General features: G+C 39.7%; 5 protein-coding genes across 5 annotated transcripts; 4 read left to right on the plus strand and 1 right to left on the minus strand.

The window, feature by feature from the left end:
• The first annotated feature begins 974 nt into the window (after positions 1 to 974).
• On the plus strand, positions 975 to 2323 carry LOC129759787 (protein brunelleschi-like). Its single transcript, XM_055757308.1, has 2 exons — positions 975 to 1673; positions 1739 to 2323. The coding sequence occupies exons 1-2, from the start codon at positions 1481 to 1483 to the stop codon at positions 2017 to 2019; spliced, it is 474 nt and encodes a 157-aa protein (XP_055613283.1). The 5' UTR covers positions 975 to 1480; the 3' UTR covers positions 2020 to 2323.
• Positions 2324 to 4860: 2537 nt separating this feature from the next.
• LOC129759776 (dolichyl-diphosphooligosaccharide--protein glycosyltransferase subunit STT3B) lies at positions 4861 to 11999 on the plus strand. The gene is made up of 5 exons (XM_055757298.1): positions 4861 to 5349; positions 6008 to 7232; positions 7292 to 7503; positions 9045 to 9515; positions 9631 to 11999. The coding sequence occupies exons 1-5, from the start codon at positions 5195 to 5197 to the stop codon at positions 9896 to 9898; spliced, it is 2331 nt and encodes a 776-aa protein (XP_055613273.1). The 5' UTR covers positions 4861 to 5194; the 3' UTR covers positions 9899 to 11999.
• Positions 12000 to 12055: 56 nt separating this feature from the next.
• LOC129759779 (dynein axonemal light chain 1) lies at positions 12056 to 13140 on the plus strand. Its single transcript, XM_055757302.1, has 2 exons — positions 12056 to 12422; positions 12481 to 13140. The coding sequence occupies exons 1-2, from the start codon at positions 12268 to 12270 to the stop codon at positions 12932 to 12934; spliced, it is 609 nt and encodes a 202-aa protein (XP_055613277.1). The 5' UTR covers positions 12056 to 12267; the 3' UTR covers positions 12935 to 13140.
• On the minus strand, positions 12977 to 14373 carry LOC129759778 (vacuolar protein sorting-associated protein 26C). Its single transcript, XM_055757300.1, has 4 exons — positions 14209 to 14373; positions 13928 to 14008; positions 13187 to 13865; positions 12977 to 13125 (listed from the first exon to the last, which is right to left on the minus strand). Exons 1-4 carry the CDS (start codon positions 14263 to 14265, stop codon positions 13040 to 13042), a joined length of 903 nt encoding a protein of 300 aa, XP_055613275.1. The 5' UTR covers positions 14266 to 14373; the 3' UTR covers positions 12977 to 13039.
• A 109-nt stretch (positions 14374 to 14482) lies between these two features.
• Positions 14483 to 16323, plus strand: LOC129759777 (zinc finger protein ZPR1). Its single transcript, XM_055757299.1, has 2 exons — positions 14483 to 14716; positions 14962 to 16323. Exons 1-2 carry the CDS (start codon positions 14594 to 14596, stop codon positions 16261 to 16263), a joined length of 1425 nt encoding a protein of 474 aa, XP_055613274.1. The 5' UTR covers positions 14483 to 14593; the 3' UTR covers positions 16264 to 16323.
• Positions 16324 to 16559: the final 236 nt, after the last annotated feature.

A 16559-nucleotide genomic window follows, 5' to 3' on the forward strand; every position in this document is an offset into this window, starting at 1 on the left:
TTAAGGTACTTGAAGGTGTTTTAAAGAACCTATATGGGAATTCTAAGCGACATGTCAAAAATGTCTGTCAATTTCTTGTCATGGTATTTGTTTTGTTTATATCTGTACTGATATATACAAATGGAATTCAAGATTTTTTCGAATTTTTCTTATAAATGTTAAATAAGATATTCGAATAAATTCTTGATGATGCGAATTTTTGTTATGATTCATATTGTGTACTGAAAGTCCTTTGAACGAAATAAGGTTCCTTCAATTGACCAACCCACTCAATCATCTCAAATGACATTAAGTTTAAATACTAATCATTACAGTGGCAATTAGCTATTGCTGGATTGGTCGAGAGGCTGGTGAGTTTCATTGCAACCTAGAGAGCAGCGGTTCAATTCTCTAGGCGTGTAAGCAGCTTTTGTAATCAAAACAATATAATTTAAATCAATGAGATAGACCATGATAGACCGGCAACCTAGCAATCTGACATGTGGTTGTCAGAGCAATCTGTCAATCGGATTTTTTTTTCGGCGCGTAGAAGTTTCTTGACATTCTCTTAGAAGCTGAACAGCGTTCTCTACAGCCACCTAAACGAACTTGAAAGTAGCTTTAAGAACTTAAATTTTGGGCTGATTAGCATTCTCTTCAGACACAAACGAGAGCTGATTAAGCTTCTATGGAACCTTTTTAAGGGAATTCTGGTTGCTTGGGTTAAAACTTAACTTTTTAAATGAAATCGGCATGGTACGTAGCAGGAAACAGCGTTTGTTTTATTCTCAACTCGAAACAGAATATAAACCACACAAACACACCAACATACCCTTACCCCCCCCCCCCCCCCCCTCACACACAGCGCCTACATTTCTGTTTGGTATTAAAATTTGTGATCTTTCTTGTGTACAGACATGCCCAGACTTTTTTCTTCAAATTGCCCAGATTTTTTATCCTCAACACCTGGCATCCCTGCGTGGAACGGGCTCGCGCACAGGGTTATTAGGGTGGTGTAAAATGTCAAAGAGCCCACTCAGCCATGCTGTGACATTGTTTACAAAACAAGAACGGATCAAAGTGCATCAAGCGCACAGGTATCACGGTAGCTGTGTGTGGCACGCACGAAGAAAAGGGAGGCGTATCGCGAAAAATAACCATAAAAAAGAGTCGACGACAAAAGATGATGTGTCAAATCAGTGTAGACCTGCTGGCAAGAAAATTCCTTTCCCGGGATTGGGGGAGAAAGTTCTCCGTTTGAAGTATAAAAGGTTATCGAAGCAGGGAGCAAAAACGAACTGGACCGAATGAAGAAAATTGGCCACTAACGGCGCGTTCGTAAATTGATTTTTTTGGGTGATGCATCAGTCGATCGATTTGTTTGGTAGATGTCAAATCAGTTTCCAATGCTTTTGCATACGTTTGTTTGTAATTTACGAACGCCAGCATCGATAAAATGAATCACTTCGATAGAAAAAATCAATTTACGAACACGCCGTAAATGAGATCGTCTGTAAGTTACATGTTATCGCAAGGACCAGGTGACCCGATAATGGCGCATCCAGACTACGAGCAGCATCACTATCATCACGGTTGTCTGCTAATCCTTGTGCGCGGAATCGGTCCACTGAAGCCGCGATCTCTGCAGCGTGTTTTCGAACGAATTCAGCGACTGAACAACGTCAAAATTCCTGGTAAAGAAATTGCCCTGTTGTAAATTTTGCTTGATTTAAATTGACATCATTCATTGTAATTTCAGATTCTTCAGGAATAACTCGAGATATTTGGGTCCGATATATTAGAGACCATCCAGTGGAAAATTTAAAGGAAAAAAATCGTCATCACCCGTGGTGTAACATAGAACACCCGTTTAGTTTGCCACAGCTCGGAGCGGTTCTTCCTCAGCTGTTTCCCCGTCATTTCGGCGGTATCTTCCTTGGGAATACCCATGATCTTGTAGCATGCTTCGATCTGCTGATTTACCAGCGGTCTAGTCGGTGCCATGAAGATAACCTTCCCGGTTGGATACCACCGGTATAGATTAGATTGTACATCACAACCGCTGCGATAAAGGTTTTTCCCAACCCTTTACCCTTTTGTTCTGCTAGTTCGATCCGTCCAGTCGTACTACTTCACGGCTTCACGGCTTTTGCACGAGGAGATTGAAAAACAGCCACTGTTGTTTGCCACTCTAAAACAAAAACAAAAGATTTAAATTCAAGTTGATGGTGACGTCATATAAAACACCACCACCAAAGCACGACTGTTTCGGTCATACTTCTCATTGCTTTTCTTTGACAAAAAACGTAAACAATGTAATAGGCTGTCAAAATTTTGCCTTCCGTGCCCGCACTTCTTCACCGCGCCTACTTTGTGTCAAAGTTGTTCCACCCCTAGATTTAAAAGCCCTGGCTCGCGCATCCCTGGGTGCGAAATTAGCCCTTCATAAATTGTGCACTAGGGTGGCAGAAATATTATCTCATATTGCTCAATTCCCTCAAAAATTCGCGTTGGGCTGGGCTGGGCGTTCGTAAATTTTTTTTTTTGTCAAAGCTTGAGTTCGTAAATTATGAACAAACTGTATATAATAGCTTTGGAAGGTGATTTGACATCTACTGATAAACCAATTTACGAACGCGTTTAAAGGACAAAGCTTGAAAACTCAACAAACAATTGAAAAAAATATCGTGGTTCAATTTTTAATCAGCAATCTGGCTGAAAGAAGGCCTCCGAAATTCACTTATTAACGTGTCTTCTGCCTCTTGAATTTGAGAAGTTATTCAGAGAACGTCGTTAAGCGTAAATTGATGGATCAACTAAAAAAAAGCAACTCATTGCTAGCCTTAAACCCTGGTTTAATAGATTGGACCTGAGTGGGGATTTTATTCGTATATTTTCCCGTCTTATGTCCATTCATTATTCTTTGAATGCGGTACTCTATTGTATAAATATTACTGGTAGCAATTTATGCGGTTGCGGCCTAATTTACCATGTCATCGAGCATATTGTTTTGGTCGTATGAGGACCACCTTGTCGCCAGAACGAACTTCATAGATTCCCTTCGAGTCCGAGGAAAACCACCCGACTTCCAGTGAGGGAAGTGTTAAGCTAAGTATTGAAACTGTAAAAATACAAAACGAGTTTGGCTCCTTAAAGCCTAAAGGTATGAGCCGTTTGAAACAAAGAATTTACAAAAAAAAACTCATGCTGTCATTATGACGATATAAGAAAAAGATTGCAGCTACCTACATTTATAAGAAATATAATGTTGTGAAAAGATACAGAAATGGAATACTAAGTGATCACTAACGAGCCTGCTTGAGGGTCAAAACTCGAGAAAGACGGTGGACTCCTGAAAAGATAAACGATCACAATGACAGCAGTTAGAGTGAAACTCGTGGACAGCTAAGGGGCCGTTCAAATGTTATATAACGCAATTTTCGGTAGTTTTCAAGCACATTTTTATCAGATTATCTATCAAAAATTCCCAAACCATAACAAACTGCTATACCCCCTCCCTCCCCTAAACGCGTTACGTAATATTTGAATGGCCCCTAAGTAGTGATTGCCTCTTTAAACGTTCTCTGTGGAGATGAATTCTTCAGAAACGAACTCGGACAAAACTGGAGAACTCCTGAATGGATAAACGAACACAATGGCAGAAGTTAGAGCAAAACTCGTGGAGAACTAGGTTTCCTCTGCTGATAAACGAACACGCTTTTAGTTTATGCGCTCAGTTTTGCGCTGATAGTGAACTGAGCGTGGACGGTGGCAAACTCTGAAAACATCCAGTGTTGCTTGTACGGAGTTGAAAAAGTCCAAATTTCATCCAACGAGGAACCAGAACGATGTTGTGTTAGTGTGTAAATCATACATAATTCTCTAGGATTTGACATTTATTCCGGGTCCTTGACAGCAAAACGTCAGGTTTGTTATGGGCCCAGAAAATCGTGGGCCCGTAATTTTGATGGTTGTCAAAATCAATGACAAAGGATAGGGATCATAGGGATGCCACCCCCTTGGTGTGGCGTGAAGTAAGCCTATAATGCTCCTACACGCTCTTTTTTTTTAACTCAAAATTAAGTTCGACCGAGGTTCAAAACATAGTTCGATTCTATGAACTTAAAGTTAAGTACCCCTTTTTCTCCTTGCGATGGATCAAAACGGAGTTCGAAATGCGAACTCAAAATTGATCCTTTTTTTTTCCTTCGGCGAGGGATCAAAGCTGAGTTCGACCTTATGAACTAAAAATTGAACTCTCTTTGTTGGACTGAAAACACTTAGCGAGTTCAGTCCGAACCGGAACAGCAACCAACGAACACGTCGCAAAATTTTGTCGTTCCGGAACAATTACCGGAAGATATGAAGGAACTTCATAATGAAATGTATGTTCACCGTGTCAGCGTAAAATTCTGTCCGTCATTGTCATCATATGGTGAGCGGCTTGGAATGTCCGGAAACTTCCGGATGTTGTTTACTTCCCGTGGGAAGTAACATCCGGGAGTTTTCTTTGACCGGGAATGTCAAAACTTTCCACCACTCTGTAATTCCAATGCAATGTACCGGAACAGCAACATCCGGGTACAACAAATTTTAATCATCCTTTAATTCCCTGAAAATAAGCTACCCTCGAAAAAAAGGATAAATTCCAGTTCGGCAGCCGAACTTAGTATTGAGTATGCCTATCAGAACTTAGTTTTGCTGTTGCCCAGTCAAACTCAAAGTTGAGGGAAGCCACCGAAGTGCTGTTTTGAACCAAAACTACTTAATTTTGAGTTTAAAAAAAAGAGCGTGTACCCAAACTGTGCGCCACTGAGTCTCGATCATAAACTCTCAAATAAGGGGCGCATTTTGCATGACAGCTGCTACGTGTCATCGACTCGCGTTTTCGCCGACGACGAAAAAACTCATCCCATCATCAGAGCGGTGCAGTCTGTCGGGCCCGGTTGGAAGTTTCCTCAAAGATCTGTTAATCTGGATCGATTCCGGCCAAAGTTAATTCCTTTCGGCAGGGACAATGTTCCTGTAAGCCGTTAGCCTGCGGTTTAGTTTTTTTCTGTGGGGCAGGGCATCTCAAAGAGCATTTACCGGAGGCTCAATTAAGAAGAAAATTTCCATTTTGTGTGTGTGTAGAAGTTTTTTTTTCGTGAAGCGGAAAGCCAGATAAATAATCGAATCGACCGGGTGGCGAAGTGGGACGAAGCAGAAAACAAAAATGAATCGCCCGACCAAGATAAATTATCGGAAAACGGCCGGCTATTCTAGCCTCATCACGTTTGCCGTGCTTGTCCTGGCGTGGTTGTGTGGATTCTCTAGCCGATTGTTTGCCGTGATCCGGTTCGAGAGTATCATCCATGAATTCGATCCCTGGTGAGTTGGAACTTCTAACGCTAGAGTAGGGTTATTATTAGTGAATGGAAGAAATGCTTCGCCTCATTAATCAATGGTCCATGATTGTTCTAGTTGAGCATTTTCAACCCGAAATAATTGTTCGAGAGCATTGCGTTGATGTATTGCTACTAAATTCCGCATTTATCACAACGCCAACGTATCAATGATTACGTGTACCTAACTACATTGTCATTACCATGCAGCCAGTATTATGCTGCAGCAGCACTCGAATATGCGAGGTATCAATAATAGCAAAAACATTTTATTTTGTTATCTGGATTAACATGCAATAAGATGAATAAAAAAATTGTTTGATTTTCATGAAAAAAATAACCTGCAGCGATCTTAACTTTCTGAATTATATTTTGTTAAGATCTCACGATACGTTGTTAATCCGCATTATGTGCAATTCCGCTCAAGCCCGCACTTTTTATTTTTTACATTTGTTCTACTTTTTAAATCAAGCAGTAGACATAAAATATATATATTTTTACAATATATATTAAAAATATGTACTAGTCTTCAAACCTCGTTCAAGATTACCAAAGATGAGTAGGAATTTAATGATAAAATTAGTATTTTATTAAAATTAGTTAAACTTATTTAATAATACAGTCCTTTCTCTTTTTGGAAACAGGTTCAACTATCGCGCTACTGCGCACATGGTCGAAAATGGCTTCTACAAATTCCTGAACTGGTTCGATGAGTCGGCCTGGTATCCGCTGGGTCGTATCGTCGGTGGTACCGTTTACCCGGGGCTGATGATCACATCTGGTGGTATCCACTGGTTGCTGCATTTGCTGAATATTCCGGTTCACATCCGGGACATTTGCGTATTTCTGGCACCGATCTTCAGTGGGTTGACGGCGATTTCGACTTATCTGTTGACCAAAGAGCTGTGGTCAGCCGGGGCAGGATTGTTTGCGGCAAGTTTCATCGCCATCGTTCCAGGATACATAAGCCGATCGGTGGCTGGGTCATATGATAATGAAGGAATTGCAATTTTCGCTCTGCAGTTCACCTACTATCTGTGGGTTAAATCGGTGAAGACAGGAAGCGTCTATTGGGCAGCTTGTGCAGCTTTATCCTATTTCTATATGGTTTCTGCGTGGGGAGGTTACGTGTTCATCATCAACCTTATTCCATTGCACGTATTTGTACTATTAATTATGGGCCGGTATTCACCGCGATTGTTCACATCTTACACAACTTTCTACATTCTGGGATTGATACTGTCAATGCAAATTCCATTTGTCGGGTTCCAACCGATTCGTACAAGTGAACACATGGCAGCAGCAGGCGTATTCTTGTTGTTATTTGCAGTGGCCACTTTGAAACATTTGCAAACAGTGTTGTCAAAGCAGGAGTTCAAGAAATTGTTTATTATCGGTGGTTTGGCCGCGGCTGGAGTTGTTTTTGCGGGAGTAGTTTTACTGACCATGTTGGGAGTTATCGCACCCTGGAGCGGACGGTTCTATTCGCTGTGGGATACCGGATACGCTAAGATTCACATTCCAATTATTGCCTCTGTGTCTGAACATCAACCGACGACTTGGTTTTCGTTCTTCTTTGATTTGCACATTCTTGTTTGCACCTTTCCCGTGGGTCTCTGGTATTGCATCAAGAAGATCAACGATGAACGAGTTTTTGTAATATTGTACGCCATCAGTGCCGTGTACTTTGCTGGAGTTATGGTCCGTCTGATGTTGACCCTTACACCAGTAGTGTGCATTTTGGCTGGAGTAGCCTTCTCCGGGTTGTTAGAGGTATTCCTGAAGGAGGATAATCCACCAAGCAACAAAGACGGTAACGATTCTGAACAGGAAGAAGGCACTGGAGAAAAGAAGCAGCTTTATGATAAGGTAAGTCTTCAACTGATTTTAAGACTCATTTGAGAAGCTTGAGCTATTTTGTTTTTCAGGCAGGAAAACTGAAGCATCGCCCGAAACACGACAGTGCCTCCCATGGTGCCCACGGGGAGCAAAATGTTGGCATGGGGTCGAACCTGAAAAGCTTTGTCATAGTGGCTATCCTTATGCTTTTGATGATGTTTGCCGTTCACTGCACATGGGTGACTTCGAATGCTTACAGCAGTCCTTCGATTGTTTTGGCATTCTACAACAGTAACGATGGGTAAGAATGTCCGTACTATGGTTGAAACTCAAAGCCCTGTTCCCTGTTTTAGTTACATTTAGAACGCCAGATCACTCTCTTCACGCCTCTTATTTCAAATACTTCTGAAACGACTTTTCAAACTTTACACCATTGAATTATCTGCTTGTAGTCTCAAATTTTTTTTGTAACACAAACTTTTTTCCAATAAAATTTGTGTATTTGTTGCCATTGTTTACTCTTAAGTTTTCATATTTAGACAAACATTGGTTTTTGTGATGATTTTACAAGGTTGGAAGTAAAGTTTAGGGGCAAAGTAGTCGTAAGTTCTATTAAAAGTTGTCTCTTCATTGTAATACGTTTCTTAAAATCCATCAATTTAGAGTAAAACAAAGTAATAATAACTCAAACCAGACACTTCAAGTAATCCAACAAGACGAAATTTCTGAGAATCGGCAAGTTATAGATGCTTAATCTATTCTTCTAGGTCAGGCTTCTAAGTGATAAAAAAGTTATAAGGTACACCGGGGCAAGTGCAAACGGTTTTGACCATAGTTCAACTTTCACATGTCCTAGAAAAATATGTAAATCTTCAAAAATTATCAATTATCGTTCGTTGCATCATTAAAATGGTTCTCAACAAATTCCCGTTGAAAGTGAAAAATTAAAAAATGTTTGTAAAAAGTAACGGCACTTTTGTGAAAAAATTTCTAAATTTGCACTTGCCCCGTTTATGGGGGCAAGTGCAAACGCAATGCTTTTTCCAAACTTATTCAAAGATGCGTCAGTGTATCGTTACTAAAACGAATTTAATACATGTTCCGATATGTTTTATCAACTTTTTTTTATGTATTTGCTGTTTTTCTGCAATATTAATTACTTTTTGGAACCTCAGTTTTGCTGACTGTTGTTTGAAGCAAAAGACTTTCATTTGCCAAGGCATTACGGAATTTTGAATATCCGCTTCAGATACAACACTTTGGATACCCTTTCTGACCACTCTAATATAATGCTGAATCATTTTTGAGATGATTTTTTTTAATGTCTGATGTTACATGGCTTAAAGGTGCGTTTGCACTTACCCCGGTAGTGTCGTTTGCACTTGCCCCGCAGTGTGGGTTGACAGGAGTGAATATTCTTTTCACAATTTTCAGGGTATACTGAAAATTTATTATAAATTTTTTGCTTTCACTTGAATATCAGTCCCAAACACTCACCTTTCAACGAAAAATCGGATTTGAATTCCCTTTTTTGTAGCCAAAAAAAGCAAAACAAAAACACACTTTTCATGTCTAGTACGTACTTGAATTCGTGTGAAATCAAACAGTGCCGTGTTTTTAGTGAATAATTAAAAGAAAGTTTAGTTTATCTATGTCAGATTGTTGGTTTGGACAACAACAACAACTTCTAGAAGAAGAAATATTTTTTAATTTTTTTGTAACAGAGGAAAGTTGATCGTTTGCACTTGCCCCGAGTTTGCACTTGCCCCGGTGTACCTTACCTAAGTACTTTAGATGCTTTGACAAAGAATTGAAACTGATTTGTCTTTTTTCCATTTTAAGATCACGCAATATCCTGGACGATTTCCGTGAAGCTTATTATTGGCTGTGGCAGAACACTGCGCCGGATGCCCGCGTTATGTCTTGGTGGGATTACGGTTACCAGATAGCGGGTATGGCGAATCGGACGACATTAGTGGATAATAACACGTGGAATAACAGTCACATCGCCCTTGTTGGCAAGGCGATGTCTTCGACGGAGGACAAGGCTTACGAAATCATGACCTCACTGGACGTCGACTATGTGCTGGTTATTTTCGGTGGCGTTATCGGATACAGTGGAGACGATATCAACAAGTTCTTGTGGATGGTGCGTATCGCTGAAGGGGAACACCCGAAAGATATCCGCGAGAGTGATTACTTTACCGACCGCGGCGAGTTCCGCATCGATGCCGAAGGAGCTCCAGCTTTGTTGAACTGTCTCATGTATAAGTTGAGCTACTACAAGTTTGGAGAGCTTAAGCTGGATTATAGGTAGGCTTGATAAATGAGTCCTTTAACGTTTTTCGGGACTAATTAAAACTTCGTTCAACGTTTACTACTATTTTAAGTGCAAAATCAATTCGCGCGTATTTTTTTCTTCTTACAGAGGCCCCGCTGGATACGATAGGACCCGGAATGCAGTTATAGGCAATAAGGACTTTGAGCTGACTTACCTTGAGGAAGCATACACCAGTGAGCATTGGTTAGTGCGTATCTACCGGGTAAAGAAACCTCACGAATTCAATCGGCCAGCATTGAAGCCCGAGGAACGGATCGTCCCGGCTGGCGATTTTGTTTCACGCAAAACATCCAAGCGAAGGAAAGGTCTCATCAAGAATCGGCCGGTTGTCGTCAAGGGTAAGCGAAACAAGTAAACCGCACATAATATAACACGTATAGTCACACTGTCCACACGGTAGCAAGATGTGTAAAGATGAAAAAATACAATAGATAATACCAATTGCTAAAATACCTACTTCAACTTATAAAGGATGGACAGCAAAATGCATCGACTGATTGAGAACGATCCGCGCATAATTTAGGGGGTGTGATTTTGAAAGTTAGTTCTTATGGTATTGTTTGTGGTGCTGCGTACAGCAACAACTATTACTTCAATGCTGTAATTGCCGTTTGCCGAATTAGGCTACAATGGAATTCACCACTGCACTTAGCTGTGGTTTCGAGTTCCTCCTCAGTTGTTTTGTTTCCAAAATGAAAAAAGGCACCTGAAGCAAATGAAAAGTCCTTATATGAATATTGTTTTTTTAGCGAATAATGCCTATAGGTAACTATCTTTTTTGTTTCAATTGGAATCTTAATATATATTTTCAACATATCAAAATTATATAAGGTACACCGGGGCAAGTGCAAACGGTTTTCACCATAGTTCAACTTTCACATGTCCTAGAAAAATATGTAAATCTTCAAAAATTATCAATTATCGTTCGTTGCATCATTAAAATGGTTCTCAACAAATTCCCGTTGAAAGTGAAAAATTAAAAAATGTTTGTAAAAAGTAACGGCACTTTTGTGAAAAAATTTCTAAATTTGCACTTGCCCCGTTTATGGGGGCAAGTGCAAACGCAATGCTTTTTCCAAACTTATTCAAAGATGCGTCAGTGTATCGTTACTAAAACGAATTTAATACATGTTCCGATATGTTTTATCAACTTTTTTTTATGTATTTGCTGTTTTTCTGCAATATTAATTACTTTTTGGAACCTCAGTTTTGCTGACTGTTGTTTGAAGCAAAAGACTTTCATTTGCCAAGGCATTACGGAATTTTGAATATCCGCTTCAGATACAACACTTTGGATACCCTTTCTGACCACTCTAATATAATGCTGAATCATTTTTGAGATGATTTTTTTTAATGTCTGATGTTACATGGCTTAAAGGTGCGTTTGCACTTACCCCGGTAGTGTCGTTTGCACTTGCCCCGCAGTGTGGGTTGACAGGAGTGAATATTCTTTTCACAATTTTCAGGGTATACTGAAAATTTATTATAAATTTTTTGCTTTCACTTGAATATCAGTCCCAAACACTCACCTTTCAACGAAAAATCGGATTTGAATTCCCTTTTTTGTAGCCAAAAAAAGCAAAACAAAAACACACTTTTCATGTCTAGTACGTACTTGAATTCGTGTGAAATCAAACAGTGCCGTGTTTTTAGTGAATAATTAAAAGAAAGTTTAGTTTATCTATGTCAGATTGTTGGTTTGGACAACAACAACAACTTCTAGAAGAAGAAATATTTTTTAATTTTTTTGTAACAGAGGAAAGTTGATCGTTTGCACTTGCCCCGAGTTTGCACTTGCCCCGGTGTACCTTACATACATGCTTGTATTTTCTTCTGAATTCCTTACGGTACCATTCATGTCACATTTAAAACGTACCAACAAGCACGATTCTCTTAAACTGAGGTTAAGCTGAGGTTAAGGAATATAGTTAAGGAAATACTTATAAATCTGACATTCATAGAAATTATACATAAGTGTTTCTACAGGCAAATCGATAACATCCACATTGCGGTGTAGAGTTTTTTTTTCTACCAACGTTCCAAATTCAGTAGCTTAATTATGAATTTAAAACAAACTTACTGTTCCACAATGATGGAGTGCTAATGGAGCGTTATTATTTCATGGATAAGGTTATTCATACCAATTTATTGTAATCCTCCTGAAGCACTTGATTTCGATTGTCTTAAATGTTTTTCAAGAGTGCGAGACACCAATAATTACGAACAGTTTCATTAGCCACCTGAATGTTTGATTGTTTTTGCTGAAAATGATCTAAGATGAAAATAAGTGAAAACTATAGCAGAGACTAATAGAAGTAGTAGCAGTCCAGTAGCAAGTGGTATACAAGTAGTAATTGACGCGTGCGTATGTGACAAGGAAGAAGCGTAAAACTTATATGAATAAACGTAAGCATGAGTTGAGGAGTTAACCAATAAACGAAACTGTTTCCGCTAAACGTTAGTTTTCCTCGTTCCGAAACTTCCATGATCTTATAAGGAAAGTCTTAATCTGAATCCCGTTTTTTTTTTGTTTTGCTGTTATAGTAAAGGCCAGTATCCATCCCTGGATGCTACCATATAACGCCTTATTTTGTAAGCACTGAGCATGTCCCAATTGTCGTCTCGATTGCCAGGGGCAACGGCCATTCGTGATTGTTTATTTCTTCCTCAACTCCACTGTGTCAAATCCAGCGAATCCAGGGACGTTCTAGAAATTGTTCAGAGATGGCTGCAAAAGCCACTACGATTAAAGAAGCCCTCAAACGATGGGAGGAACGGAACAAAAGCAACTCCCTAGAGGACAAGGAAATCGACCTATGCTTTCAGTGGCCCCCGATTGAGAAGATGGATGCAACTTTGTCGACGCTGACCGTTTGCGAGTAAGTATTTACTAGATATAATTAAAAATGTTGCTCAAAAACAACTTTTCAATTCCAGAAAACTATCCATGTCAACGAATATGATCGACAAAATCTTCGGCTTAAGTGGAATGAAAAATCTCAGAGTGCTTTCACTGGGCCGCAACTACATTAAAGCTATTTCCGGCTTGGAGGGTGTCAGCGATACTCTGGAGGAGCTGTGGATTAGCTATAACTTAATCGAAAAGCTAAAAGGAATAAACGTACTCAAGAAACTAAAGGTGCTGTACATGAGTAATAACCTGGTGAAGGATTGGGTTGAATTCAATCGATTGGCCGATTTGCCGATGTTGGAGGATTTGCTGTTCGCCGGCAATCCGCTTGTGGAATCGATGGAAGAAAGTGTCTGGAGGGCAGAGGCAAGTAAGCGGTTGCTATCCTTGAAGAAACTGGACGGCGAAACGGTGATTCGTGAAGAAGGCGATAAGCAGGAACCACAAGCGATAGCTGCTCAGCAGGAGAAGGCACAATAATTTTGTTGCATTTGCTTCAGGGATGTTTCGAAGATAAAGAGGCTTCACTTATATAAAGAAGAACAATTCATTCGGTTTATTGATGTCCTATTGCTTATTGCTGAGTTATGAAGATCGGTTAAGCACAATTTGAAAATTTTCGGTCACCAAATAGTCATCACCAAATATTACCACCAAATTGATTTCAAACTCTAGAAAATAAACGATTCTGTAGAAATAGTTTGAACAACCCCTTTTGATGGACCAACTTACCAACTTTAAAGTTTTTAGTTATCAATGTGGGACACGTGAATAGCCGCGGAAAAGTCATATAAATCGGAATGGAAACCTTCGGACAAACATTACCATCTGCAATCTGTATGTTCTGTATTTCTGTTGCATCTCGGGCATAACCTTCGGCACAGCCGCAGGTTTCAACTCGTACCAGTTGGATCTCGATGGATTTGATCGGCACTTCTGTATAGTGTATTGATAAACTTCCGGTGAAGGGTTGCGTAACGCAGCATTCTGTAGAGTCCAGCACTCCGGTTATCAGAAACCGGGGAATCGCAATACGTTCCTTGGCCGTTTTCTGAAGTGTTTCCGGACTGATGGAAAAACTCACTTCGGATTTTTTCTCATTAGGTTGATTTGAGCGGTACTGTATTATGAACTGTTGAGATTTAGTCACTGTTTTGGACAGGAAGCTACGTTTAATTTCTGCCTTCAGAAGGTACGTTATATTGACAAACACCCCGTGGTAGGTTTCGTACAGAACTCTAGGTTCTTTAGGACAAATTAATGGAAATTCAAAGGGAATTTCCGTTACTCCGGGCGGTAGTTTACCCGAGGGAGCAAGGTCAGAATATTGATTTAGAAGTGTAATTGGTTTAACAGAATTGTACAACGCCTCGAATATTCCTACATTTTTGTTGCTTATTGTCAGATTTACCTTAAAGTAAATTAGGTATGTTGTATGGTTTTGAAACATATAAGTATCTTTTTTGTACTTACCAATCCTTCCAGCGCTAAAATTATCCCTTCATGTTTCACTTCCGTTGGACTTGAAATTTGAACTACTCCACTTATGGTCTCCTGTAGTCAAGAAAAATAAATCATTTACTAATGTGACGTGTGAGAAAAAAACACAAATTATGAAAATTTAATATTTTTTGGGAAATAACATAAACTTAATGCCACCCTATCAAACGAATAAAAACTGCTCTGATAAGGCTTCCGTTTTCAGATTTTGCCATTCTGGATTTTGTTTTTTATCATCCTTTTACTCAACTTACTCCTTCGTAATAAATCTTATTCGCTCGTCGAAGCCGAATATCTAGGTTGATGGACATGATGGTTTTACAAAAAACGCAGGCGGATTGTACAATCGAAATTATTGGGAAAACAGCACTTTGCACTTGCTTCTGAAATCACCGCATTAAATTTTATGATTCTTTATTTGTGTTCATCCTCTAACAAGATGAGATGAGATAAGCTTTTACAGACAAATCTGCTCACCTGGCAACCCAGCGTGCGGCCATGTGAAACGTCAAATAAGCGAGTTCATTAAGTTCATTCGCATTGCAGAGTCGAAACAACTTCACGCAAGTAAACACGTTGAGCTGGTTAGTTGCGGTTTGTAATTCTGAATTTCCAGCCGAAATTGTTCGCCAAACTACAATGTCGTCGACGGAAACAGCACCAGCCGAAACAATGAACGTGTCAGTGCCGCTCGTTCTTGAGGATGACCTGGAACATGGGGCAACTGAAATCGAATCCATGTGCATGAATTGCCATGCCAATGTGAGTATTTTGCACCATTTTGCCAGAGGCGTACTGTACGAGAAAACAGGCATGTGTTTGAAAATCGACAAAAATTAGTTTTCTTTCTGTCAGCAAACGCAGATATTTTTTTCTTTGAACGCGTTTGACCCAGACCAGATTGTACCATTAAGTCATCGCAGATAGTTACAACGATTCATTTATATTTAACAAGCCTAAAAAAACTAGAAAACATTGATTTTAAATTTCCTTCATTCAACCTACAGGGTACTACCAGGCTGTTGTTGACCCAGATCCCTTTCTATAAAGAGGTGGTGATTATGTCCTTCAGCTGCGATCAATGTGGCTTCCAGAACAATGAAATACAACCGGGTGGCGAAATTGCTCCCCAAGGCATTCGCATTAGTGTGCGCTTGGAAACGGTCAAAGACTTGAACCGTCGCGTTGTTAAGTCTGACTATTCCAGCGTACGCATTGAGGAGCTTGATTTTGAGATTGCAGCTCAATCGCAAAAAGGCGAAGTTACCACGATCGAGGGTATTGTTGATCGAGTGATACGAGGACTAGAACAGGACCAGCCAGTTCGTCGAATACAACATCCAGAGGCGGCTGAACAGATTGAACAGTTTGTCACCAAGTTGAACGAGCTTAAGGAAATGAAAAATGCATTTACGATAACAATCGAGGATATATCTGGAAATAGCTTCATAGAAAATCCGCTTGCTCCTCAAAGGGATTCCAAAACGACCATCTCTCATTTTAAGAGAACGAAAGAGCAGAATCATTTATTGGGAATCTTTACTCGCGATGAAGTTACTACTGATGATGGAAAAGGACCTTCAAATATTGCTGAGGAAGAAAAAGAAAATAAACTTTTGAAACCGATTGCAGAAGGCTCATGGCCCCTAGAAGAGCTTCAAGGAGAGGTTTTGCAATTTCCTACCAACTGTCCGGAGTGCAAAGCCGATTGCGTAACAAATATGAAATTAACAACTATACCACACTTCAAAGAGGTTGTGATAATGGCTACGGTTTGCGATAACTGTGGTCTTCGTACCAACGAAGTGAAGCCTGGGGGAGGAATAGAGGAGAAAGGGGTCAAAATCGAAGTAACGGTCCGTGGAAGAGTTGATTTCTCGAGAGACGTTTTGAAATCTGAGTCTTGTGGTTTGTATATACGGGAACTTGACTGCGAGGTTGGTGGTGGAGCCTTAGGTGGTAGATTCACCACTATAGAAGGACTGCTGACAGCCATGAAAGAGCAACTAGTTGAAGGTTCCGGAATGTTTATGGATTCTAACGACGAAGAAACCAAACGTCGTTTGGATGGGTTTTTCGGACAACTGGATGCAGCCATAGCTGGGCAACAGCAACTAACTATCGTGCTAGACGACCCCACTGGGAACAGTTACGTACAATCATTGAATGATGATGGCACGCCGGATGGAGCTTTGAGAATTTTCCGATATCATAGATCCCACGATCAAAACGAAGAGCTAGGATTGAATGATATGAAAACAGAAAACTACGGCGAAGAAGCTCTTACAGAAACATCGGAATCAAGTTAAGTAACGTTTCAAAGGTTGGTTGAGTTGAAATTTTTTTAACGAATATATGCTATAAATTTATTCACGGTGCTGAATAGAAAGAAAATCCTTGCTTTATACGTGTAAAAAATATCACAAAAAAGTTCATGAAAATTTCCATTAACGTTCAATAGTTTTCTCTGTGGAAACTATTTTGAAAACAGTGTTGACATATCAAACATAATGTGTATTTTAACCGAACTGAGAAATGGCACGTAAATATTCTTAACGATAACGTTGACTATTAAATCCTTAATTATCAAAATTTAATAATAAAA

This window comes from Uranotaenia lowii, unplaced genomic scaffold (genome assembly GCF_029784155.1).
Source record: "Uranotaenia lowii strain MFRU-FL unplaced genomic scaffold, ASM2978415v1 HiC_scaffold_271, whole genome shotgun sequence".
Taxonomy (NCBI): Eukaryota; Metazoa; Arthropoda; class Insecta; order Diptera; family Culicidae; genus Uranotaenia; species Uranotaenia lowii.

Bases quoted from the DNA above. Each gene is read 5' to 3' on its own strand.
- LOC129759787 (XM_055757308.1), top strand. From the start codon at position 1,481: ATGAGATCGTCTGTAAGTTACATGTTATCGCAAGGACCAGGTGACCCG. The intron at 1,674-1,738 runs GTAAAGAAATTG...TTGTAATTTCAG, and splicing joins GAACAACGTCAAAATTCCTG to ATTCTTCAGGAATAACTCGA.
- LOC129759776 (XM_055757298.1), top strand. From the start codon at position 5,195: ATGAATCGCCCGACCAAGATAAATTATCGGAAAACGGCCGGCTATTCT. The intron at 7,233-7,291 runs GTAAGTCTTCAA...TTTGTTTTTCAG, and splicing joins AGAAGCAGCTTTATGATAAG to GCAGGAAAACTGAAGCATCG. The intron at 7,504-9,044 runs GTAAGAATGTCC...TTCCATTTTAAG, and splicing joins TTCTACAACAGTAACGATGG to ATCACGCAATATCCTGGACG.
- LOC129759779 (XM_055757302.1), top strand. From the start codon at position 12,268: ATGGCTGCAAAAGCCACTACGATTAAAGAAGCCCTCAAACGATGGGAG. The intron at 12,423-12,480 runs GTAAGTATTTAC...TTTCAATTCCAG, and splicing joins TCGACGCTGACCGTTTGCGA to AAAACTATCCATGTCAACGA.
- LOC129759778 (XM_055757300.1), bottom strand. From the start codon at position 14,265: ATGTCCATCAACCTAGATATTCGGCTTCGACGAGCGAATAAGATTTAT. The intron at 13,866-13,927 runs GTAAGTACAAAA...ATTTACTTTAAG, and splicing joins TTTTAGCGCTGGAAGGATTG to GTAAATCTGACAATAAGCAA. The intron at 13,126-13,186 runs GTAAGTTGGTCC...TTTATTTTCTAG, and splicing joins AACTAAAAACTTTAAAGTTG to AGTTTGAAATCAATTTGGTG.
- LOC129759777 (XM_055757299.1), top strand. From the start codon at position 14,594: ATGTCGTCGACGGAAACAGCACCAGCCGAAACAATGAACGTGTCAGTG. The intron at 14,717-14,961 runs GTGAGTATTTTG...TTCAACCTACAG, and splicing joins GCATGAATTGCCATGCCAAT to GGTACTACCAGGCTGTTGTT.